Genomic DNA, 25,967 nt, shown 5'->3' with positions numbered 1-25,967 from the left:
AAATAATAATAAAAAAATATTCCTTGTCTCAGCCCAAACTGCAAACATACATATCATTGTTTGGTGATGAGCTACTTTGAGAATGCCTAGAAATAACATTTGCTTTCTTTACATGGTGAATAGGTTTCCGACATTTTTTATTTGATGTTTCATTGCAGTTTTACACCTAGGTTCTACTGGCACATCTTGTCCTTCCTGTTCTCCATTCAGGAGATCAACCAGAATTCCAGGTTCTTACCCAACATCTCCTTGGCCTACAACCTCTTTGAAAACTTTTTTGATGGAAGGATGACTTCTGCTGCCATGCTAGACCTGCTTGCAGGAGGGCAAAGCAATACTCCAAACTATAACTGTGGAGAATGGAATAACCTGCTGTCTGTTCTTGAAGGGGGCAATACTGCCATCTCGAAAGAGATTTCAGCCATGTCTGGCATCTACAAAATCCCACAGGTATGAAGGGAAGGGACAAGAAATAAATTCCACTTTCTTTCCAGGAGAGTCAATATGGGAAATGAAAAAATGAGAAAATCCTTAGTGATAGTAGATCTTTCTTCCAGCATCCACCAATCTGGCACTCTCCAAATATTTCAGACTAAAACTGCAATCAACCGCAGCAAGCACATTTTTTTCATACAATAACAGATAATAAGTAATAACAGACAATAAATACAGTATCTATTCCTTTTCCTGAAAGTCAAACAAATCACTAATCTCTTCCTTTCCTCACTAGATCAGTTATGGTGTTATGACTCAGACACTGGATGAGAAAACTGAAGTCCCCTTTGTCTACCAAATGGTGTCCAAGAGGGAAACTCAGTATTGGGGGATTGTCAAGTTGCTCCTGAATTTTGGATGGACATGGACTGGCCTCTTGGTTTCAGACAATGATAACGGAGAAAGGTTCTTGAGTGCCTTGACACCTCTGATGACCAACAATGGAATTTGCATTGCCTTATTAAAAAGAATACCAGAATATAACCCAGATCCATATCTCATCCCAAGTGAACCATTTAGCATATGGGACAAAGTCAAAATATTTGTTTACTACAAAAGCAGTCAAGGGGCATGGACTGAACTCATGATAATACAACTATTTCTTGAGAAACAAATTGGGTTGAAAGTCTGGATCTCAACAGGTCTTCTAGACATTAATTTTGGTTTTCATAGTGCTCCTGATCTCTTCAAGTACATCCATGGATCTTTGTCCTTCATAATGAAGCCCCTACTAAGGAACAAATACCAATCCTATGTGCCAGTTTCCGAAATTCTTGAGCAGTTTTGGGATAAAGCATTTCATTGTTTATATAGAAAGGACACATTGGCTGTGAAAGGTCGGACAAGATGCACAGAGAATGAGAAACTGGAGTAGCTGCCTGAAGAGGAGCTGGAGAGAACCCTGTCTCAAGACAGCTACGTCACTTATTTCAGTGTCCAAGCTGTGGCTCGGGCTTTAAAAGCTGCCTATTCATCCAGATCAAGGGTCATGCTGATGGCGAATGGAGGAGACAGCCTGGAACGTCAAAGGCTACAGCCATGGCAGGTATTTCCTTTTCCTTGTTGCAAGTTGCTATCATTTCCCCACCACTGGAATCAGATTTAGGACTGAGATTTTTATTTCTTTTTGCTCCTTTTGGCAGAAAATCTCATTAGTGAGTCTTGTGGCAGAAGAAGACCTTTCTGCCTATTCTGGTTATGTCAGAACAGTCTCCCACCATCTAGTTCTTCCTCTCTGGCGAGAGATGCAGCCATCATAGCAGAAGTTGGTTCCTCCTCATCTTCCACTGTGTCTCTGCTGGGACTTGAAATTGCCCATCAACTGTAAAATAGAAGGAATTTCAAATTATATATTACTATCTAAACTTTTACGTGATAAAATTGGCCTTTGTCAAAAGAGTGCAGGGCGGTTTAACAGCTTGGATAGTATGAAACACACTGTAAAACTACAGAAGGAACATGAAAAGCAAAGAGCTTCTCAGCTTGTTGGAAAAGCTGTTGAAAGAAACAGATTTTTTTTAAAAGGATTTATATTTAAATTATATTAACTGTTAAGAAATTTACCTCTATGCCAAAAATTAGCACAACCAAATGATAATGGGAGACGATGTCCTCCTTTGTGGCATTGTGCAAGTTCTACTTGAAAGCGGCTACACTTTGAACGGAAAGGAGAAGTCTTCAATTTGCAGGCTTCCACATTATCTAGAATACTGAGCAACAAAAGTTTCAATCTCATGGGAGTATGTATGTGCAAATTCCCCCTACTTTCAGATAATTTTACCAGGCAGGGGGACTACTCTGAACAGCCACACATCCCACTCCTATGCTCTTGGCTGTGAGGAGACCTGAGTGGCCCCTATTGACAAATAACCTTCCCTGGTGATACAGTGAGCAGCTGAGGAAATGGTGTTCTATTCATAAGGTAATGGTCTAACTGTGCACTAGGAGTGCCAATATGGCCCCTATGCCTGGGCCTGTAGGTGTCATGCAGCGTGCATGGCTCTGGCACCAAAATTTGTGGATGCCCGACCCCTTCATGGGGAATTTTGTAGGTGCTTGGGCACCTAGGGCCCCATGGAGTTGGCATCTATGCTGTGCACTGATTTGTAGGACCATTAAAAAGTTTGGTATTTGTGCTATTTTTATTTTTTTAAGAAGTATTTTTATTGTCTTTTGTATTTATCTTATTCCTGGGAAACCTTGTTATTTTATACAATGAGTTGCCTACAAATGTTCTAATAAAGAAAAAGGAATGGCTGCAAAAGGCTCACGAGTCCAGATGAAATATGCACAGACCCCAATTCCTAGGAGATTAGAGCTCAAAATGGGCTTATATTCAACTTTTCTGTTTCATAAATGCTGGTGTTTTGTCCTGCTGTTCCAGCTTCACCCTTTCTTAAGAGGACTCCAGTTTTTGAATACTTCCATGGGCAGCCTCAGATTGGATGAGAATGGGCAGATACCAGCTTACTATGACATTGAGAACTGGGTGATGTTTCCCAATAAGACTCGTGTAAGAGTGCCGGTTGGGAGTATAGGGAGAGACGGATCCACTGGCATGAAGTTCACAATCAACTCACAAGCCATTGTGTGGCCCAAGTGGTCTGAGAAGGTATGGCAATCTACTTTATCCCACATGACATCTGTAAAGCTCTAGTCACTAAGTGAATAATTCCAAGGGCACTTTGACTACAGCCCTTTGCACACCTGGTGAGGAGTAAGGGCTCATTGACACTTCCATTTGTGCCACAATGCGACTTACAGGTCCTGATCTGTGTCAGAGCAGGGTTTTGTTTTAGGAAGGAAGGAAGGAAGGAAGGAAGGAAGGAAGGAAGGAAGGAAGGAAGGAAGGAAGGAAGGAAGGAAGGAAGGAAGGAAGGGACTGCTTTGACATGGAGTTTTAATGCATGGACCTGTGACTAGAAATATGGCCCAAAAGGAAGTATGGATAAGCCCTAATCAGTGGAGTGCAGGATTTCCAAAGTCAGCCCAGGGGGTGAATGAGATTCATGTCCAGATTTCAGGAAGCAAGGAGTGGAAAGGAGAGCTCTTGCTACCTGGAATTTTGATGGCATCTCCTGGCCTGTGTTAACAACATGGTGCCAGCATACTACCGTGCGGGGAGGGGTTGATTGGAAACTGAATGCCACACTCTTGACACCAAGGATTCCACCTTAAGCAATTAGCATTATTAGCAGCAGCAACGGCATTAATAGAGGGATGGGAGACAGAAGGTCTAAGTGGAAGAAGCTGTCGCAAGAGGCTCATCTCCCCATTCTTTGCCAAGACTCAAAACACTTTGGAAAAAGAATAATAATGTAACCATAATTCAGGAGGCACTTTTTGAAATTGGAGTCATCAGGTGGTGGTATGTTTAACTGCAGCTCCCATTGTTGTGTCCCAGCTACTGCCAACCTAGCAGTTCAAAAGCATACCAGTGCGAGTAGATAAATAAGTACCTCTGCAGCAGGAGGGTAAACAGAGTTTCTGTGCACTCTGGCACTCATCACAGTGTCCCATTGCACCAGAAGGGGTTTGGTCATGCTGCACACATGACCCGGAAAGCTGTCTGAGGATGAACGCCAGCTCCCTTGGCCTGAAAGTGGGGATGAGTACTGCATGCCACAGTCAAGTTTCACTGGATTTAACCATCTAGGAATCCTTTGCCTTTACCTTCATGTATGTTTTATTGCTGCTGTTTTGTTATCACTGTCATTCCAGGGTTTTAAAATTGCTTTTTTAATATATACTTTTGCTTAGAATAAAGGTAAAGGTAAAGGAACCCCTGACCATTAGGTCCAGTCATGACTGACTCTGGAGTTGTGGCGCTCATCTTGCTTTATTGGCCGAGGGAGCCAGTGTACAGCTTCCAGGTCATGTGGCCAGCATGACTAAGCCGCTTCTGGTAGACCAGAGCAGTGCACGGAAACGCCGTTTACCTTCCCGCCAGAGCGGTACCTATTTATCTACTTGCACTTTGACACGTTTTCGAACTGCTAGGTTGGCAGGAGCAGGGACTGAGCAATGGGAGCTCACCCCGTTGTGGGGATTCAAACTGTCAACCTTGTGATCGGCAAGTCCTAGGTTCTGTGGCTTAACCCACACGCCACCCGTGTCCCAACTTGCTTAGAATAGTCAGATATAATTGTCCGAACAAAAAATGAAACACACTGCCATGTTGTCCTGCATCAAAATGCTTCCCTGGAAAAGTGCCTGGGGTCACTGGGAATAGGGACCCTGTTAGGTCCATTCTAAACTCCATAAATGAATGACATAGACACAGGTAGTCCTGACACTTTCTGTTTGATGCATGTTCTCAATGTTTAGACTGTACCTAGCTCCAGGTGTGCCAAAAGCTGTCAACCTGGATACGCCAAAGTGGTTCAGGAAGGAAAGCCCGTTTGCTGCTATGCTTGTGCCCCATGTGCAGAAGGGACAATCTCTGCTCAGGAAGGTGGGTGAATATAAACGGGAGCCCTTTTGAGAATATGAATTGTGTAAACATTCACTTAGGGACACTTTCTTTGAAGAGTCAAAAGACATTTTTGACTGTGTCTCCTTTTTTGGCTTCTCTATTTTTCTAAATGAAGCAGTTGGTGGACTACAAATCAACCATCATTGTGAGGGCATCCTCAGTAATCAGATATATTATTTATATAAGGTAAAACAATTTCACATGGGACAGGACAGTATAAATTCAGCAAAAGCTGTAAAAGAAGCACCTCTGTGGGAGGTCACTACCTCTCAGCTTTAGCTATATCCCAAGTTTGTTTTGGTGATAAAACTGAGAAACTTTTCAAAATCACCTCTATTGTCATGGAGGAAGGCAACAGTATAAACATAAATAAGCAAATGAAATAACCAATTTTGTCCACTCCTTTTTTTAGACATTCCCCCCCCGACCCTCCCTTATATGGACACGTTTCCCCCTAAAATGTAATAGAAAATAGATTGTTATGGATTTAAATGACGCTAAAGCACTCCTTTTCCCTCCTTAGATGCAAAACATTGCACCAAATGTCCAGAAGATCAGCATCCAAACAAGGGTCAAGTTCAATGTGTTCCCAAAAGTATCTCCTTCCTAACCTATGAAGAAACTTTGGGGAGTGTTCTAGTTTCCATTGCTATCTTCCTGCTATTAATGACAAGCATTGTTTTAGGAATCTTCCTTAAGTACAAAGAAACTGCAATAGTCAAAGCCAATAACCGGGACCTCTCCTACATACTCCTTGTTTCCCTCCTGCTCTCTTTTTTGTCCTCCTTCCTATTCATTGGCCGGCCAAGGAAGGAGACCTGCCTTCTCCGACAAATGGTCTTCAGCATCATCTTCTCAGTTGCCGTCTCTTCTTTGTTGGCTAAAACCATCACTGTGGTGCTGGCCTTCATGGCCACCAAGCCAGGGAACAGAGTGAGGAGATTGCTGGGGAAGAGTCTGGCCAACGCTGTTGTCATTTCCTGTTCCAGTGTCCAAGTTCTCATCTGCACCACCTGGCTGAGTACCTCTCCCCCATTCCCAGAGTCTGACATGCACTCCCAGCCCCGAGAGATTATCCTGCAATGCAATGAAGGGTCTGTGGCCATGTTTTATGGTGCCCTGGGTTACATGGGCTTCCTGGCCTCCATCTGCTTCGTGGTGGCTTTCCTGGCCAGGAAGCTGCCAGGGTCCTTCAATGAGGCCAAGCTGATCACCTTCAGCATGCTGGTCTTCTGCAGTGTTTGGGTGTCCTTTGTGCCCACCTACCTGAGCACCAAGGGAAAATACATGGTAGCTGTGCAGGTCTTCTCTATGTTGGCCTCCAGTGCTGGGCTTCTGGGCTGCATCTTCATCCCAAAGTGCTACATCATTATACTGAGACCTGATCTGAACACAAAGGAGCACTTGACAACAAAAACCTAAAGATGGCATCTGATTCTCCAGGCTATATAAAGGGATGCGTTCTGCTTAAAACAGAATATTAATCAGAAACAGTTGGTGTGAACTTAATTCAGGTGTGATAGAGGACCTTGGGACATGTAGTGGGCTTCAGGGTCCCTGTTATTATTCTACAATAGGTTCTTGCATACTTATACTTTATCCTTTTCTTTTTTGCCAGGACTAGGTTCACTATATATATATATTAAAGCTTGTTTACTAGCTAAAAATTAGTCATGATCCGTTGCTGTTGCTTGAGCTGCCTGAAGATGCTTCCCTGGTGACTTTTGAGGGCTTAGATTCTTGGGTGAGTTAAGATGCAATGTGGCCACCTAAGGAGGAGAAACATCTGAGCTTTATTGCAATATATAAGAGCGACACTATTTTATCCTTTCTGGATTCTTGAAAGGGCCGCAAGGCTTGAAATAATATAAATACTTCTAACATGGTGTGGTATTTTCCTGTTTCTTTCCCATTAAACATTCATTGGTGGGATGCAAAGTGTGGGTTCCACCAAATGCTCTTTTCAGAGTTCAAGCATTTATCAGGTTTTTCTTCCATGAGGATTTTCTGATGAAAAGTAACACTTGAGCTAAACCTGAAGGGACTTTCACCTTTGAAACATGAATACATTATTAAAGCAGTGTGACTATCATGAATAATTTTTTGCAATTTACATCTCATTGGTTTATGTTGCTTTATTTCCTTTAAATGTACCATATTTTTGTTAGGATATTTCCATTCCACCTTAAAAAGGGAGTAGGTTGTTGTGTCACAGCCTGTGTATTTCCTATTCACAGGAAGTTTATGTTTTGTATATGCTTTCGTTTTCTCTCTGTGCCTGTGACATCGAAGCAGGCAGTCATGTTTTTTCTTTGTTCTGACCAACGCTGAATAAAGTTGTAAATAATGCTCTCCTGAGTGCATCTTTCGCTGTGCGAACTCTGCTGATAGAGCGTGCATCAGTTCTTGGAATGTGGAAAGCTATTTCCGAGGCTTTTGTCGCTAATTGATTGATACTGCGTTTCTACGGGAGGTCGATGGATCGCCCGGCATCGGCGTGGGGCCATGATGGCTTTTGTCTCCCTGGCAGTATCCCAACAATTTTCTCATGTATAAGATGCTCCCATGTAGTAGTAGTAGTAATAATAATGATAATAATGATTTTATTATTTATACCCCACCCATCTGGCTGGGTTTCCCCTGCTACTCTGGGTAGCTTAAAGCACTTAATAAATTGTAAAACATCAAACATTAAAAACGTTCCTGTCTTCAAAAAGTCAGGTAGTTGGATGACTGAAAAATGTGAGGCCTTTTCTCACTGCAAAGACATCAGTCATATCAATAGGACTGCTCATGAATTCTTTAGGAACTGTGGAAATATGTGGAAAGTCACGCTCCATATTTGCACTCTGGAAAGGGAGTTTGCAAACCTGCGCAAACAACTTTCCCCTTTTGTTCTATTTTGATTATGTATTTTGAGGTTTTATATCTGATTTTATTCTGAGGACCGCCCTGACACCTGGGCGTGTAGAACGGTATATAACTTCAAATATAATACCACAATAATAATAACTTCTTGTTAATAACTTATAATAAGTTATTAACTTTCATTACCCGTGTGGGAATGAACCTCTGTTCTCCAGCGCATGGTTTCTCTGTTTATTATTTTTCAATACTGCCTTTTATCCAAGGCACCCAAAATATTAACACCAATAGTACTGGAACTCAGAGGGTCTCAATTAGCACCCTCCCACCAAATTTGGGATGATAACATGGGATCAAGGAGAGGTTACGGTCTGTGCCTTTACTGAATTTATTTTAGCACTCCTAATCATTTTTCACAATGAAAAAGAAAAATTATATTTTAAAAAATGGCACAGCCATCAGAATAGGCAATAAAGTAGCCTAACAAATCCAAGCATCAAAAAAGAGAGCAGGAGGGAGATTATCATAGAATCATAGAATCATAGAGTTGGAAGAGACCACAAGGGCCATCGAGTCCAACCCCCTGCCAAGCAGGAAATCCTCAGAATAGAGGAGAGGTTCTTTTTGTTGGCTTTGACTATGGGAATGTCAAGGTATTAGAAGAAGATTCCTAACACAATCTCTGTGGTTAAGGACAACAAGAGCGCAAAGGACATCAGGAGGATCCCTAAATACTCTCCATAAGTGAGGAAGCTGATTACCTTGGGTATATATTTATACTGGGCCTTGTTTCGATGCTGATTTTCTAGACACTTGGTGCAATGCCCTTCATCTGCAACGAACAGGAGTAATGTTTAATAGAGTTTTCCAGCTTTTTTAGCCAGGAAGCTGCCTGGGGCCTTCAATGAGTCCAAGCTGATCACCTTCAGCATGCAATTTAAAATGCAGCCTCATTAAAATGCATATATTTTCCTGCAGTGCCCTATGCCTTGTTAGCCAGAATTCCCTTTAAGTTCAATGGGACACACAGAACCCGGACCTACTTACCTGGGAGTAAGCCCCATTGGGCCATATGCCTCAATGAAACAAACAGTTCATAATTCTTTTTTTAATATCATTTTTATAGAATTTTTCATTTTAACGATCCAATCAGATCACATTAAATATTCCAAATTATACATATACATATTGTCAGGGAACTGCCATCAGAGCCGGAGGGAGAGAACAAGCTCCAGAGGGATTCCAGAGAGCGTCCCGGGATTGGGAGAGGCAGCCCATCTTCTGGGGAAGAGAATCAGCGTAGCACCAGTGGAGAAGGGGGGCAGATGGGGGAATTGGAGAGGCGGTCCCATGACTCCTTGCCGGGGACCAGCGGGGAGAGGAAGAGTCCTCCGCTGCCTACGCCCTCCTTGTGCAGAAGGCTTTTGCGCAGAGAGAGTAGGAGGAGACTAGGCGTCAAAGAGCTTCTTTGCTGGAAGAAGTTTATGAAACGCCCACTGACGGATTCTGCCAGCGATTGAGACAGCCACGGTTGATTGGCTGTCCGGACAGAAAAGGTTCACTCAGGCAACCCAGCCAGGTGTTGGCACCGGCTTACGCACGAGCAACCCCTAGAACCATTATACATATCAAATAATCCAAATGTTCTGCCGAATTATAATTTTTTTGTGGGGGCTTCCCATGCTTCGAGTTCGGGGGACTCTGATCATGTCATATCTCTGCTGCTTTTGATAGTCATCTCTAATAGTTCCTTTAAATCTTCCTGTTGTTTTCCTTCTTTCACTGCCTCCCTTTAAGTTGAATGGGACACACAGAACCTGGACTTCCTTGCTTGGGACTAAGCTCCACGGGGCATATGCTGTTGAGGCCAAACTTGCACACCAACACATACATGTCAAACTTTGGCAATACACCTGTGATTTATTGTAAGCATGTTTTTCCTCCAGCTCTGCACCTGCCACCCAAGCTTCGCAATGACTAATGTTTGTTGCAGTGGTCTCCTTATAATTATCAAAATCATAGCTATTTATTCTTGCCAAGATCAAGAGATATTTCTGGAGGTTGCCTACACATTGCAATCAAGTTCAGCATGAGGTTATTCCTCGCTCTGTGCCTGGGGAGAAAGGTTGATGCACAGAATAGCTGATATGTCAGAGAGAGTCTGAATGAACAGCTGAGGCAAACCTGAATGTTACCCACACTGGAAAAGTCACTGCAGCTTTGTTCTTGCAAGAGCTGTTGACTTCTGATTATCTGGCTGGGGAGGAGAGAGGAGCAGCCACAAGAGAAGTGTAGGAGGTACCGGCAAAATGATTTCCCTCCTGCTTCTCCTGCTCCTGCCGCATGGAGACTGCGAAGGAAAAAAATGTCAGTTTGATCTGATCTGGAAAGAAAGTGAAACACAGAATTACTACCATCCCGGAGACTTCCTAATTACTGGGATCGTATCTCCAAGTAGATTACTTCACGAAGACCCATACATTTTTACCCAGACTCCCTCAAAGAGGCTTGCATGGTAAGTGATTAGATGCCACTGGATGTCATGCTTCTCCAACACCACTCCAATAGTTTCTACTTAATTCATAATAATAAAAGCAATATTCCACTTCGAAGGCTGTGTGCCTCTCTGTTTTTTTCTTTCTTTGCAATGGAAGTTTTTATTTTTAAGTGGTAAATAGATTTACACCTTGTAACTAGATGATCCTCAGATGAGGAGCAGTATATAAATTTATTAAATAAATAAATAAATAAATAATAAAAAATATATGCTTTGTCTCAGCCCAAACTACAAACATACATATCATTGTTTGGGGATGAGCTACTTTGAGATTGAGAATGCCTAGAAATAACATTTGCTTTCTTTATATGGTGAATAGGTTTCTTACATTTTTTTATTTTTGCATTGCAGTTTTATGCCTAGGCTCTACTGGCACATCTTGTCCTTCTTGTTCTCCATTCAGGAGATCAACCAGAATTCCAGGTTCTTACCCAACATCTCCTTGGGCTACAACCTCTTTGAGAACTTTTTGGATGCAAGGATGACTTCTGCTGCCATGCTAGACCTGCTTGCAGGAGGGCAAAGCAATACTCCAAACTATAACTGTGGAGAATGGAATAACCTGCTGCCTGTTCTTGAAGGGAGCAATTCTGCCATCTCGAAAGAGATTTCAGTCATGTCTGGCATCTACAAAATCCCACAGGTATGAAGGATAGGGGCAAGAAACAAATTCTACTTTCTTTCCAGGAGAGTCAATATGGGAAATGAAAAAGTGAGAAAATCCTTAGTGATAGTAGATCTTTCTTCCAGCATCCACCAATCTGGCACTCTCCAAATATTTCAGACTAAAACTGTAATCAACCGCAGCAAGCACATTTTTTTCAGACAATAACAGATAATAAGTAATAACAGACAATAAATACAGTATCTATTCCTTTTCCTGAAAGTGAAACAAATCACTAATCTACTTCTTTTATCAATAGATCAGTTATGGCGTTATGACTCAGACACTGGATGAGAAAACTGAAGTCCCCTTTGTCTACCAAATTGCCCCCAAGGGGGAAAGTCAGTATTGGGGGATTGTCAAGTTGCTCCTGAATTTTGGATGGACATGGATTGGCCTCTTGGTTTCAGACAATGATAACGGAGAAAGGTTCTTGAGTGCCTTGACACCTCTGATGATCAACAACGGAATTTGCATTGCCTTATTAAAAAGAATGCCAGACCATAACCTAAATCCATATCTCATCCCAAGTGAACCATTTATCATATGGGACAAAGTCAAAATATTTGTTTACTATCGAATCTCTCAAGTGGCATTTATTGATCTCGTGCTAATACAACAATTTCTTGGGAATCAAATTGGGGGGAAAGTCTGGATCTCAACAAATCTTCAGGATGTTAATGTTAATTTGAATATGAATCCGAATCTCTTCCAGTACATCCATGGATCTTTGTCCTTCATAATGAAGCCCCAACTAAGGAAAAATTACCAACACTATATTACACGTTCCATATTTCTTGAGCAGTTTTGGGTTAAAGCATTTCATTGTTTATATAGAAAGCACACATTGGCTGTAAAAGGTCGGACAAGATGCACAGAGAATGAGAAACTGGAGATGGTGCCTGAAGAGGAGCTGGAGAGAGTCCTGACTCAAGACAGCTACGTCACTTATTTCAGTGTCCAAGCTGTGGCTCAGGCTTTGAATGCTGCATATTCATCCAGATCAAAGGTCATGCTGATGGCGAGTGGAGGAGACAGGCTGGAACGTCAAAGGCTACAGCCATGGCAGGTATTTCCTTTTCCTTGTTGCAAATTGCGCTCATTTTCCCACCACTGGATTTAGATTTAGTATTGAGATTTTTATTTCTTTTTGCTCCTTTTGGCGGAAAATCTCATTAGTGAGTCTTGTGGCAGAAGCAGACCTTTCTGCCTATTCTGGTTATGTCAGAACAGTCCCCCACCATCTAGTTCTTCCTCTCTGGTGCCCTGAGAGAGATGCAGCCATCATAGCAGAAGTTGGTTCCTCCTCATCTTCCATTGTGTCTCTGCTGGGACTTGAAATTGCCCATCAACTGTTCAACAGCAGGAACAGAGAACACAGTTCTCCTAGACTCAGTCTTCCCCGTTATGGTATGATGTGATTCAATTTTTAATTCTATATTACTATCTAAACTTTTACGTGATAAAATTGGCCTTTGTCAAAAGAGTGCAGGGCGGTTTAACAACTTGGATAGTATGAAACACACTATAAAACTACAGAAAGAACACGAAAAGCAAAGAGCTTCTCAGTTTGCTGGAAAAGCTGTTTTCTGCTGCTCCAGAGAAGCGGACACGGAGCAATGGAGCCAAACTACAAGAAAGAAGATTCCACCTAAACATTAGGAAGAACTTCCTGACAGTAAGAGCTGTTCGACAGTGGAATTTGCTGCCAAGGAGTGTGGTGGAGTCTCCTTCTTTGGAGGTCTTTAAGCAGAGGCTTGACAACCATATGTCAGGAGTGCTCTGATGGTGTTTCCTGCTTGGCAGGGGGCTGGACTCGATGGCCCTTGTGGTCTCTTCCAACTCTATGATTCTATGATTCTATGAAATAAAAATATTTTTTAAAAAGGATAATGGGAGACGATGTCCTCCTTTGTGGCATTGTGCAAGTTCCACTGAAAGTGGCTACACTTTGAAGGGAAAGGAGAGACTTCAGTTTGCAGGCTTCCACATTATCTAGAATTCTGAGCAACCAAAATTTCAATCTCATGGGAGTAGGTATTTGTAAATTCCCCCTATTTTCAGATAATACTACCAGGCAGGGGGACTACTCTGAACAGCCACACATCCCACTCCTATGCTCTTGACTGTGAGCAGACCTGAGTGGCCCCTATTGACAAATAACCTTCCCTGGTGATACAGTGAGCAGCTGAGGAAATGGTGTTCTATTCATAAGGGTCTAACTGTGCACTAGGAGTGCCAATATGGCCCCTATGCCTGGGCCTGTAGGCGTCATGCCGCGTGCATCACTCTGGCACCAAAATTTGTGGATGCCCGACCCCTTCATGGGGAATTTTGTAGGTGCTTGGGCACCCAGGGCCCCATGAAGTTGACATCTAAGCTGTGCACTGATTTCTAGGACCATCTATGCTTAAAAAGTTTGGTATTTGTGCTATTTTTATTTTTTAAGAAGTATTTTTATTGTCTTTTGTATTCATCTAAATCTCTGGAAACCTTGTTATTTTATACAATGACTTGCCTACAAATGTTCTAATAGGGAAATGGAATAGCTGAAAAGATTCATGACTTTGTGTGTGTTTTTTATAAAATATTTATTAAATTTTCACAAATTATATAAACAAACACAACAATTCACACAAACACACATACAAGAAAAAACAAGCATAATTTCAAATCCTTATTTTCTTAAAACTTACCTCCCCGACCTCCTCATACCTTCCCTTTCTGCATTCCAATTTCAAATATTCAGTTCAGCAAATCCTCAGCCTTACTTTTATATAATTATTGACCTTTCTTTTCTTTTAACTTAATCTTTACAGCTGTAATCCATTTAATTTCTAAAACCGCATCATTCTAACACTCATTAATTCTACAATGTTTCTTAAGATAGTTCTTAAATTTCTTCCAATCTTCTTCCGCCGTCTCCTTTCCCTGGTCTCGGATTCTGCCAGTCATTTCTGCCAGTCCCATATAGTCTGTCACCTTCATCTGCCATTCTTCCAAGGTGGGTAGATCTTGTGTCTTCCAATACTTTGCGATGAGTATTCTTGCTGCTGTTGTAGCATACATAAAGAATGTTCTGTCTTTCTTTGGCACCAATTGGCCGACAATGCCCAAGAGAAAGGCCTCTGGTTTCTTGAGTAAGGTATATTTAAATACCTTTTTCATTTTATTATATATCATTTCCCAGAAAGCCTTAATCTTTGGGCATGTCCACCAAAGGTGAAAAAAAGTACCTTCAGTTTCTTTACATTTCCAACATTTATTATCAGAGAAGTGGTAAATTTTTGCAAGCTTGACTGGAGTCATGTACCACCTATAAATCATTTTCATAATATTTTCCTTTAAGGCATTACATGCCATAAATTTCATACTGGTGGTCCACAACTGTTCCCAGTCAGCAAACATAATGTTATGACCAATATCTTGTGCCCACTTTATCATAGCTGATTTCACTGTTTCATCTTGTGTATTCCATTTCAACAGCAAGTTATACATTCTTGACAAGTTCTTAGTATTGGGTTCTAACAGTTCTGTTTCTAATTTTGACTTTTCCACCTGGAAGCCAATTTTCCTGTCCAATTTAAAAACCTCCATTATCTGATAATAATGGAGCCAATCTCTCACCTTATCTTTCAATCTTTCAAAACTCTGCAATTTCAGTTTATCTCCTTCTTGTTCCAGAATTTCCCAATATTTTGGCCATTTGGCCTCCATATTAAGCTTTTTCAAGGCTTTCGCTTCCATCGGTGACAACCACCTTGGGGTTTTATTTTCCAACAAATCCTTATATCTTATCCAAACATTAAACAATGCTTTCCTTACAATATGATTTTTAAATGCTTTATGTGCTTTGACCTTATCATACCATAAATATGCATGCCATCCAAATACATTGTTAAAACCTTCTAAATCCAAAATGTCTGTGTTCTCAAGAAGTAGCCACTCTTTCAACCAGCAAAAAGCTGATGATTCATAATAAAGTTTTAAGTCTGGCAGGGCAAATCCACCTCTTTCCTTTGCGTCAGTCAATATCTTAAATTTTATTCTAGGTTTCTTGCCCTGCCAGACAAATCTAGAGATGTCTCTCTGCCACTTCTTGAAACAGTCCATCTTGTCCACAATTTGCAGTGTTTGAAATAAAAACAACATTCTAGGCAATACATTCATTTTAATCACAGCAATGCAGCCTAGCAATGAAAGCTTCAAATTTGACCATATTTCTAGATCTTTTTTTACTTCTGCCCAGCATTTCTCATAATTATCTTTAAATAAATACACATTCTTAGCTGTCATGTTAAATCCCCAAGTATTTCACTTTCTTAGCCACAATTAGACCTGTTTCATTCTGGAACCTCTCCCTTTCAATAACTGTTAAATTTTTCTCTAATACCTTGGTTTTTAATTTATTCAATTTGAATCCTGCAACTTGACCAAACTCTTGAATTAGTTCTAAGACTCTTTTAGTACTAGTGTCTGGCTCTTGTAATGTAAGTACCAAGTCATCTGCAAATGCCCTCAATTTGTACTGTTTAGCTCCGACCTGTACCCCTTTAACCAGCTGGTCCCTTCTGATCATGTTCAGCAAAACCTCCAGGACCGATATAAAAAACAACGGGGAGATTGGGCACCCCTGTCGTGTCCCTTTTTCTATTTTAAATTCTTCCGTAACCACATTATTTACAATTAACTTAGCCTTTTGTTCAGATTATATTGCACCTATACCATTCTCAAATCCTTGGCCCACCCCCATCCCATGTAGATTCTTCTTCATAAAACTCCAAGAGATATTGTCAAAAGCTTTCTCCACGTCAACAAATATCAATACTGCTTTGGTATTTATATTCACTTCTAGTTTTTCCAAAATATCTATTATATTCCTCACATTGTCTGACAAATGTCTTCCTGGGAGAAAGCCAGCTTGATCCTTATGAATCTCTTCCATCAATACTTTTTTCAGTCTTTTAGCCAAAATGTCAGCAAAAGTTTTGTAATCCATAATTAAGTAACGATATAGGGCGGTAGTTCTTAAGCAGAGTCTTTTCAGTCTCTGTTTATCAGTATAAGTGTAATATAAGCTTCTTTCCACGATTCTGGTGCCTTTTCCCCCTCTAAAATTTCATTGCAGACTTCCTTCAACGGTTGTAATAACCACTCCTTCAAAGCTTTGTAGTATCTGGAAGTCAGCCCATCTGGTCCTGGAGATTTGCCTAGTTGCATATTTTGAATGGCCCCTTCTATCTCTTGTTCAGTTATTTTCTGGTTCAAGTCTATCTTACTTTGATGAGAATTTTTTTGTAATCCATGTTTCTTAAGAAATTCATCAATATCCATTTCTTTCTGCGGCCCTTGTAAATATAATTGTTTGAAGTATCTCTGGGAGCAGTTTCTAATCTCATTTGGGTTATAAATGTTCCTTCCTTCCACTTCTAAATTTATAACCGTGTTTAATTTTTGTCTTTTCTTCATTTGCCAAGCCAATAGTTTACCACATTTGTCTGCTGATTCAAATGTCTTTTGTCTCATTTGTTTAATTCTATTTCTTGATTCATTAATTCCATATATTGTGTCTGGTATAAATTAATTTCTCTCAAGATCTCTTGGGACTTTGGATTAGATCTTAATTTCTGTTCCCCTTCTTTTATCTTTTCCAAAATCTTATCCTTTTTCTCATTTTGACTTCTCTTTTTTATTGCATTTTGTTGTATCAGGAATCCTCGCATAACAGCTTTACTTGAGTCCCAGATTACTCTTTTTTCTACATTGGTCTTTAAGTTTATTTCAAAATAGTTTCTCAAAGTTTTTTGGGCCTTTTTGTAAACCTCTTCATCTCTAAATAAGGTGTCATTCATCCTCCATCTGAAGGAGCCAGCCGTTGTTAACTTCATCTCCATCTTTACAGCATTATGGTCGGAGCACGTTTTTGAACAGATTTCCACTTTCTTTATCTTCGATGCCATCCCACTGGTAACCCATATTTGGTCGATTCTGGGCCATGTCATTTTAGCTTCAGAGAAGAAAGTTCCCTCTCTCTCTCGAGAGGGTTCTTTGTTCTCCAAATGTCAATCAAGTCCATGTTTTCAGTCATTTCAAAAAAAGTATTTGGTAATCTTCCATCTTTAGAGACTACCTGTCTTTGTGCTTTATCCATATTTGTAGATACTACTCCATTCATATCTCCCATCAAAATTAAGTTGTAATCCAAATAGTCCAATAAAGTCTCATGCAACTTCTTAAAGAATTCAGATTTCCCCTCATTCGGTGCATAAATTCCTACAATCAGAATTTTTTCTCCTTGAATTTGAATTTCAATTGCTAAAAATCTTCCTTGTTCATCTTTAAAGATCAGTTTCGGTAGCAATTTTTCTTTTGCATAAATCACAACTCCTCTTTTTTTGACTTTATCAGATGAGATGAATTCTTGTCCTAGTCTTTTGTTAATAAGTAATTTTCTATGCAAACTCATCACATGTGTTTCTTGTAAACAGATCAAGTCCAATTGTTCTTTTTTCAATATGTGAAAAACATTTTCCCTCTTTCGGGGAAGGTTCAAACCGTTACAATTCCAGCTTAATAGTTGCAGAGCCATGATGGGACTATTTACTTTCTCCTCCTTCTGCTCCAAGTAAAGGTCCTTCTTCTGTCGGTAATTTCAATCCAAATGACAAGTTTGCTATGTCTAATGGTCCTTTTCCTGATGGATTAAGCTCCTCTCCAGATTCCACTTCTTTCTGAAGATCTTCTTCGTGCTCTCTCAAGAACTTGTCCTTATCGCCCACTGTCTTTATTCTTATTATCCTTCCTTTATATTTAAAGGACAGGCCTTGAGGAAATTCCCACCTGAAGAGTACTTTAATTCTTCTCAGTAACACAACCAGGTCTTTGTAGTAGGTTCTTACATCCAAGATATGCTTCGGTATATCTTTAAAAATTTCCATGAAGGAGTCTTCAATTTCCAGAGTTCCAGAGTGTAAATTCAAAATGTTGTCTCTTTCTTCTTTTGATCTTTTGATCTTAAAGTTATCAAACAGTCTCTTGCCTTCTTCCTACTTTGTCTTGAACCGAGTCTAAATGCAGTCACTATCTTAAATTCTTCCTTTTCTAAATCCTGTTGCCAAAAATCCAAGAATTCTTTTGTAAGGAAGATTCATGACTTTGGATGAAATGTGCTCCGACCCCAATTCCTAGGAGATTAGAGCTCAAAGTGTAGAGGGCTTATATTCAACTTTTTTGTTTCATAAATGCTGGTGTTTTGTCCTGCTGTTCCAGCTTCACCCTTTCTTAAGAGGACTCCAGTTTTTGAATACTTCCATGGGCAGCCTCAGATTGGATGAGAATGGGCAGATACCAGCTTACTATGACATTGAGAACTGGGTGATGTTTCCCAATAAGACTCGTGTAAGAGTGCCGGTTGGGAGTATAGGGAGAGACGGATCCACTGGCATGAAGTTCACAATCAACTCACAAGCCATTGTGTGGCCCAAGTGGTCTGAGAAGGTATGGCAATCTACTTTATCCCACATGACATCTGTAAAGCTCTAGTCACTAAGTGAATAATTCCAAGGGCACTTTGACTACAGCCCTTTGCACACCTGGTGAGGAGTAATGGCTCATTGACACTTCCATTTGTGCCACAATGTGACTTACAGGTCTTGATCTGTGTCAGAGTAGGGTTTTGTTGAAGGAAGGAAGGAAGGAAGGAAGGAAGGAAGGAAGGAAGGAAGGAAGGGTGGGTCTGCTTTGACATGGAGCTTTAATGCATGGACGTGTGACTAGAAAGATGGCCCAAAATGAAGTGTGGATAAGCCCTAATCAGTGGAGTGCAGGATTTCCAAAGTCAGCCCAGGGGGTGAATGAGATTCATGTCCAGATTTCAGGAAGCAAGGAGTGGAAAGGAGAGCTCTTGCTACCTGGAATTTTGATGGCATCTCCTGGCCTGTGTTAACAACATGGTGCCAGCATACTACCGTGTGGGAAGGGGTTGATTGGAAACTGAATGCCACACTCTTGACACCAAGGATTCCACCTTAAGCAATTAGCATTATTAGCAGCAGCAATGGCATTAATAGAGGGATGGGAGACAGAAGGTCTAAGTGGAAGAAGCTGTCGCAATCGACTCATATTTCCACCCGGAAAGCTGTCTGAGGATGAACGCCGGCTCCCTTGGCCTGAAAGTGGGGATGAGCACTGCATGCCACAGTCAAGTTTCACTGGATTTAACCATCTAGGGATCCTTTGCCTTTACCTTCATGTATGTTTTATTGCTGCTGTCTTGTTATCACTGTCATTCTAGGATTTTAAAATTGCTTTTTTAATATATACTTTTGCTTAGAATAAAGGTAAAGGAACCCCTGACCATTAGGTCCAGTCATGACTGACTGGAGTTGCGGCGCTCATCTTGCTTTATTGGCTGAGGGAGCCAGTGTACAGCTTCCGGGTCATGTGGCCAGCATGACTAAGCCGCTTCTGGCGGACCAGAGCAGTGCACGGAAACGCCGTTTACCTTCCCGCCAGAGCGGTACCTATTTATCTACTTGCACTTTGACATGTTTTCGAACTGCTAGGTTGGCAGGAGCAGGGACTGAGCAATGGGAGTTCACCCCGTTGTGGGGATTTGAACCGTCAACCTTCTGATCAGCAAGTCCTAGGCTCTTTGGTTTAACCCACACGCCACCCATGTCCCAACTTGCTTAGAATAGTCAGATATAATTGTCTGAACAAAAAATGAAACAAACCAAAGAGGTTTCCCTGCCGTGTTGTCCTGCATCAAAATGCTTCCATGGAAAAGTGCCTGGGGTCACTGGGAATAGGGACCCTGTTAGGTCCATTCCAAACTCCATAAATGAATGACATAGACACAGATAGTCCTGACACTTTCTGTTTGATGCATGTTCTCAATGTTTAGACTGTACCTAGCTCCAGGTGTACCAAGAGCTGTCAACCTGGATATGTCAAAGTGGTTCAGGAAGGAAAGCCCGTTTGCTGCTATGCTTGTGCCCCATGTGCAGAAGGGACCATCTCTGCTCAGGAAGGTGGGTGAATATAAACGGGAGCCCTTTTGAGAATATAAATTGTGTAAACATTCACTTGGAGACACTTTCTGTGAAGAGTCAAAAGACATTTTTGAATGTGTCTCTTTTTTTGGCTTCTCTATTCATCTATGTTCATTCTAGGAAGTAGGTTGAAACAAAGAATGAAAAGGAAGCAATGGGTGGTCTACAAATTAATGATCATGGGGAGGGCATCCTCAGTAGTCAAATATATTATTTATATAAGGTAAAACCATTTATATAAGGTAAAACCATGGAACAGGACAGTATAAATTCAGCAAAAGCTGCACAAGAAGCACCTCTGTGGGAGGTCACTGCCTCTAAGCTTTACCTATATCACAAGGTTGTTTGGGTGATAAAACTGAGAAACTTTTCCAAACCACTTTTATCATCATGGAGGAAGGCAACAGTATAAGCACAAATATTAAATAAGCAAGTGAAATAACCAATTTTGTCCACTCCCTTTTTAGACATTCTTTTTTCCTGGCACTCCCTTATATGGACATCGTTCCCCCTAAAACGTAAAAGAACATAGATGGTTATGGATTTAAATGATGCTAAAGCACTCCTTTTTCCTCCTTAGATGCAAAACATTGCACCAAATGCCCAGAAGATCAGCATCCAAACAAGGGTCAAGTTCAATGTGTTCCCAAAAGTATCGCCTTCCTGACCTATGAAGAAACTTTGGGAAGCGTTCTAGCTTCCATTACTATCTTCCTGCTATTAATGACAAGCATTATTTTAGGAATCTTCCTTAAGTACAAAGAAACGTCCATAGTCAAAGCCAATAACCGGGACCTCTCCTACATCCTCCTTGTCTCCCTTCTGCTCTCTTTTTCGTCCTCCTTCCTATTCATTGGCCGGCCAAGGAAGGAGACCTGCCTTCTCCAACAAATGGTCTTCAGCATCATCTTCTCCGTCGCCGTCTCTTCTTTATTGGCTAAAACTATCACTGTAGTGCTGGCCTTCATGGCCACCAAGCCGGGGAACAGAGTGAGGAGATGGCTAGGGAAAAGTCTGGCCAACGCTGTTGTCATTTCCTGTTCCAGTGTCCAAGTTCTCATCTGCACCACCTGGCTGAGTACCTCTCCCCCATTCCCAGAGTCTGACATGCATTCCCAGCCCCGAGTGATTATCCTGCAATGCAATGAAGGATCCGTGGCCATGTTTTATGGTGCCCTGGGCTACATGGGCTTCCTGGCTGCTACCTGCTTCTTGGTGGCTTTCTTAGCCAGGAAGCTGCCTGGGGCCTTCAATGAGGCCAAGCTGATCACCTTCAGCATGCTGGTCTTCTGCAGTGTTTGGGTGTCCTTTGTGCCCACCTACCTGAGCACCAAAGGGAAATACATGGTAGCCGTGCAGGTCTCCTCTATGTTGGCCTCCAGTGCTGGGCTTCTGGGCTGCATCTTCATCCCAAAGTGCTACATCATTATACTGAGACCTGATCTGAACACAAAGGAGCACTTGACAGCAAAAACCTAAAGATGGCATCTGATTCTCCAGGCTATATAAAGGGATGGGTTCTGATTACAACAGACTCTCAATCAGAAACAGTTGGTGTGAACTTAATTCAGGTGTGATATAGGACCTTGGGACATGTAGTGGGCTTCACGTTCCCTGTTATTATTCTACAATAGGTACTTACATACATTTGCATAGCCTTTATCCTTTTCTTTTTTTGCCAGGACTAGGTTCTCTCTCTATATATTTTAAAACTTGTTTACTTGCTAAAAGTTAGTGATGATCCGTTGCTGTTGCTTGAGCTGCCTGAAGATGCTTCCCTGGTGGCTTTTGAGGGCTTAGATTCTTGTGTGAGTCAAGATGCAATGTAGCCACCCAAGGAGGAGAAACCTCTGAGCTTTATTGCAATATAAAAGAGGGAGACTATTTTATCCCTTTTGGATTATTTAAAGGGCAGCAAGGCTTGAAGTAATATAAGTACTTCTAACATGGTGTGATATTTTCCTCTTTCTTTCCCATTAAACATTCATTGGTGGGATGCAAAGTGTGGGTTCCATCAAATGCCCTTTTCAGAGTTGAAGCATTTATCAGGTTATTCTTCCATGAGGATTTTCTGATGAAAAGTAACACTTGAGCTAAACCTGAAGTGACTTCCACATTTGAAACATGAATACATTATTAAAGCAGTGTGACTATAATCAATAAGTGTTTGAAAGTTACATCTCATTGGTTTATGTCGCTTTATTTTCTTTAAAATAAACCCATGCCTGCACACGTGGGTTGTGATTTGGTGCTTCTGCGCATGAGCAAGCACCAAAACGCAGAAGTAACCTGTTCCCGTATTTCTGGGTTTGCACGGTGCGCAACCCGAAATCGCGCAACCCGAAGCGTCTGTAACCCAAGGTATGAGTGTAATAATTTAGAGGGCGGGCTGTACCGAATAGGCCCTCTGCCTGGTTCCCTTTAACCTCACTTCTTGCAGTGATGGAACCTCCAGAAGACCCTTGGAGCTGAACCTCAGTGTCCAGGCTGAATGAAGGAGATGGAGACAATCCTTCAGTTATAAGATGATACCTTTTTTAAAAAATCCAAAGAGATCATCCAAAGATGTTGAGTCGCTTGTATGGCTCCGCAGCACTGCCACCACGACCCAACAAGGGAAGTCCGCTGCTGGTGCTCTTACTTCAGTTTGTGGTCTATTCACTGCCAGAGGGGTAGAGGCATGGGGAGCACATTGTTGGTGCTTAATGCCAGGGTGTTTAAAAGTCCAACAACCTATGTTTCCCACACTTTGCAAAAGCTGCAGTTACTCCACTGGGGCTCTTTTAGCTAGGGAATGAGTCAAACCCAATACTTTTCAAAGTTTTCCTTGGATTTTCCCCTTCTGCCATATTTTGAAGAGCAAAATAGAGGACACATTTGCCGACTTCTACTTTTATCGCTATGACAACTGTCATTTTTAAAAAGTGGACATGCTCTGGAAAAAGAGGACATGTGGCAACCCTAACAGGGCTCCCTGGACATCTGCACCATGGTCCAATCCTGAAGGTGTAACTGCTTTATGTTCTGTGTTCCTGCTGCATAGGGCTTCAGTGAACTGGTCTTAGAACATCACTAGTGGCAACTTAAATTAATAAATTAACTTTTAACTGCCATGTCAATGACCAATAAAAGCAGTGCATTCTATGGCTTGATCATGGATGGGGGAATTGACCTGGCATGAGTAATGCAGGTTTGGTTGGACACAGCAGCTTGCCCTGTTCTTGCCACTGCTTGTCCGGCAGGTTTCTCTTACGCACAGCAACTCAGGTCATGTTGGTGGGGAGTGGGGTTGCAGAGATTTTTTAGGAAGTCTTTAGTTTTCACGAAGCGACCTATTAGGAGGACACACTTTTCTGAGTGCATGTTCTGGAACTCTGGCAATAGGGGCAGTGCAGGATTCCTTTTTGTGTACCAGCCTCCCTGCTGCACCAAGGACTCCCTGCTTGAGATGCTTCAGGTTGTGCCAGATGTTCTCCTGGAAACACCTCATCTGGAGGTCCAAGGGAATTTTAACATGCATGCCGACACGATCTTACAAGGGACTGCTCAGGACTTCGTGGAAAGCATGGCCTCCATGAGGCTGTCCCTGAATAAATCTGCCCTGTGTCATCGCTGTGGACATTGCTTAGATGTGGTGTTTCCCTCTGTGGATGTGGGTGATCCGACAATTTGAATGACCCAGCTCCCCTTCTTCATGGATCCCCCCAAAATGTTTGTGTTGACACCCTAAAATAGCCCATTTGAGGCTTCCTAAAGACAAGCACAATCCTAACAAGGGGTGAGACTTGCAGTGAGGAGCACTGCTTGCTTTTTGTTTGTGATACAGTGCATATACTTTATTTTTATTACTAGCATAACTACTTAGGATATGATGGGACAAAATTCGGAAATGAAGAAAACTTCTCATCCCAATGCATCTGAAAAGAAATATCAAAACTCAAAGTCTAGACCTCAGATGCTCAAACATGATCATTCATGGCACTGGGGAATGGACAAGACAGATTCTCAGCAGCATAGGGGCTGTTTAACACACCAGGAGTTTCAGACACAGTGCAATGAATAATCTTACCTTGCCTTTGATTCTGATATTGGGCTGGCTTGTCTCACAGGCAATCTCTGGCTCAATCCCTAGAGCTTTGGTTAGAGTAAGGATAATTATATGAGAGGAAACATCACCTTGGCAACACCATAGATATTCTATGTGGCTTGAGGCGCAGGTTCAGAGGTGAAGGAAAACATGTTTATGAGAATTCACAGAAGTAGCTCCCTGGTTTTGACATGGGTCAGTGTGGGAAAAAGTCAGCTTGGCCTTGAACTAACCATGTACCTTCATAAGCGCCAGGACCAAGATATTCCTTTAGGATGTAAGTGAACACACAGACACACACAACATGGAGTAGCTACTTTGAGCTCATGAAACCAGGCCACAGTCCCTTCTGGGCAACCTTATGGGGGGGGGCATATGCCAATGGCGGGTATTGCTAGAGGCAAAAGTGGAAAGCACAATGAACCCCCCCCCTTTGACCTTTTTTTGCTGCAGCCTAGTTCCTGCATACATATGCACTCTGTCCTCTATCCAGACAAGCAAGGAGCAATATAGGAGTTCAAGGCACTACTTCAGTCATGCAAAAACACACAAGAAGGTCACAAAGCAGGACCAGTAAGGGGCATGGCTAGGGAGGGGTATGTGGCCTACAGAGGACCAGATAGAGAGGCTTGCAGGGCCACCTTTGGCCAGTGGTTCCACAGCCCTGCTTTCTCGAGTCAGAACATGGAACCATCAATAATCAATATTGTCTGCTCTGACGAACAGGAGGTAATTGAGATCTCAAGCTGAGAAGGATCTCCCCCAACTTCTCTCCCATACCTGACCACCCCAATTACACCTCCATTTCTGGATGAACAGATTTCACTAGCCAATCACAAATGGGGGATGCAGGTACAGGTGTGACAGAATAATCTGCTGAGCTATGGATTACCAATACTTAACATAGAATATAAATGATGCAAATGCTCCTCAAAAGAGAAAAGAGATATTTTGTTATTGGGGGGGGAAACACTGAATTTGGATCAAATTTGTTTATAAGAAACACACATTAGGAAAAAGGGTATCAGATATTTGATTAAAATAGATTAGGTGAGGAATTTATCTTTGCAGGACTGAAGGGGGTAAATGGAGTTGTTCTTTATATACACATTCCCAATTCTGCCCCAAATGGATATTCTCTGATGAACAAAGTAGATATGTTGAGATGGAAGTTAATATCCAAGGAAATTAAATTTTGGTTGTAGGTATATATGCTCCCAATGAAGACAAATCAGTATAAGGGACTTATGGATAGGTTGACGGATTTTGCATCTGAAAATTGGTGCCTCATGGAAGACAGAAATGGACTGGACTCTTCAGTGCAGGAGAGAACTTCACATAAAAATATTAAAACATCCCAGGATAAACTAAGAAAGTTTTTTCTTTAAATGATGGACAATTTGGAACTTGTTGGCATCTGGAAATATAAAAATGAGGTTGTAAAGGAATTTGCATATTTTTCTGAAAGACACAGATCTTTCTCAAGAAGAGATATGATTTGGTTGACTAAGATGCCGGGCACTGGGGTGCACAAATTTGACATATTCTATGAGCCACGCTGAGTTAGGGACTCTGGTGCATTGAGCTGACAAGACCGTCAAAAAGGTGTTTACTGCAATTGCTATAGAGGAAAACAGGGCAGATGTGGTTCATCAACTTTGGAAGGTACAGGGAAGGTGTGAAAGAATCGGTGTGAAAGAATAATTGAAGTATCCCACACTCCAGAATATATATATACATATCTTCCAAATACGTTTTATTCTGGGATATTT

General features: G+C 41.5%; 1 protein-coding gene across 1 annotated transcript in view; it reads left to right on the top strand.

The window, feature by feature from the left end:
• Positions 1–403: 403 nt before the first annotated feature.
• LOC310701103 (vomeronasal type-2 receptor 26-like) overlaps positions 404–25,967 on the top strand; it is a 255,322-nt gene continuing 229,758 nt past the window's right edge. The window contains exon 1 of the mRNA XM_083491373.1: positions 404–450. Coding sequence (XP_083347499.1) covers positions 424–450 — 27 coding nt within the window. The 5' untranslated portion in view covers positions 404–423. The remainder of the gene's footprint in view (positions 451–25,967) is intronic.

This window comes from Podarcis liolepis, assembly GCF_965112155.1.
Source record: "Podarcis liolepis genome assembly, chromosome: 2".
NCBI lineage: Eukaryota > Metazoa > Chordata > Lepidosauria > Squamata > Lacertidae > Podarcis > Podarcis liolepis.
Note: the sequence above shows the minus strand (reverse complement) of the source record. Positions and strands in the feature narration are given on the sequence as shown.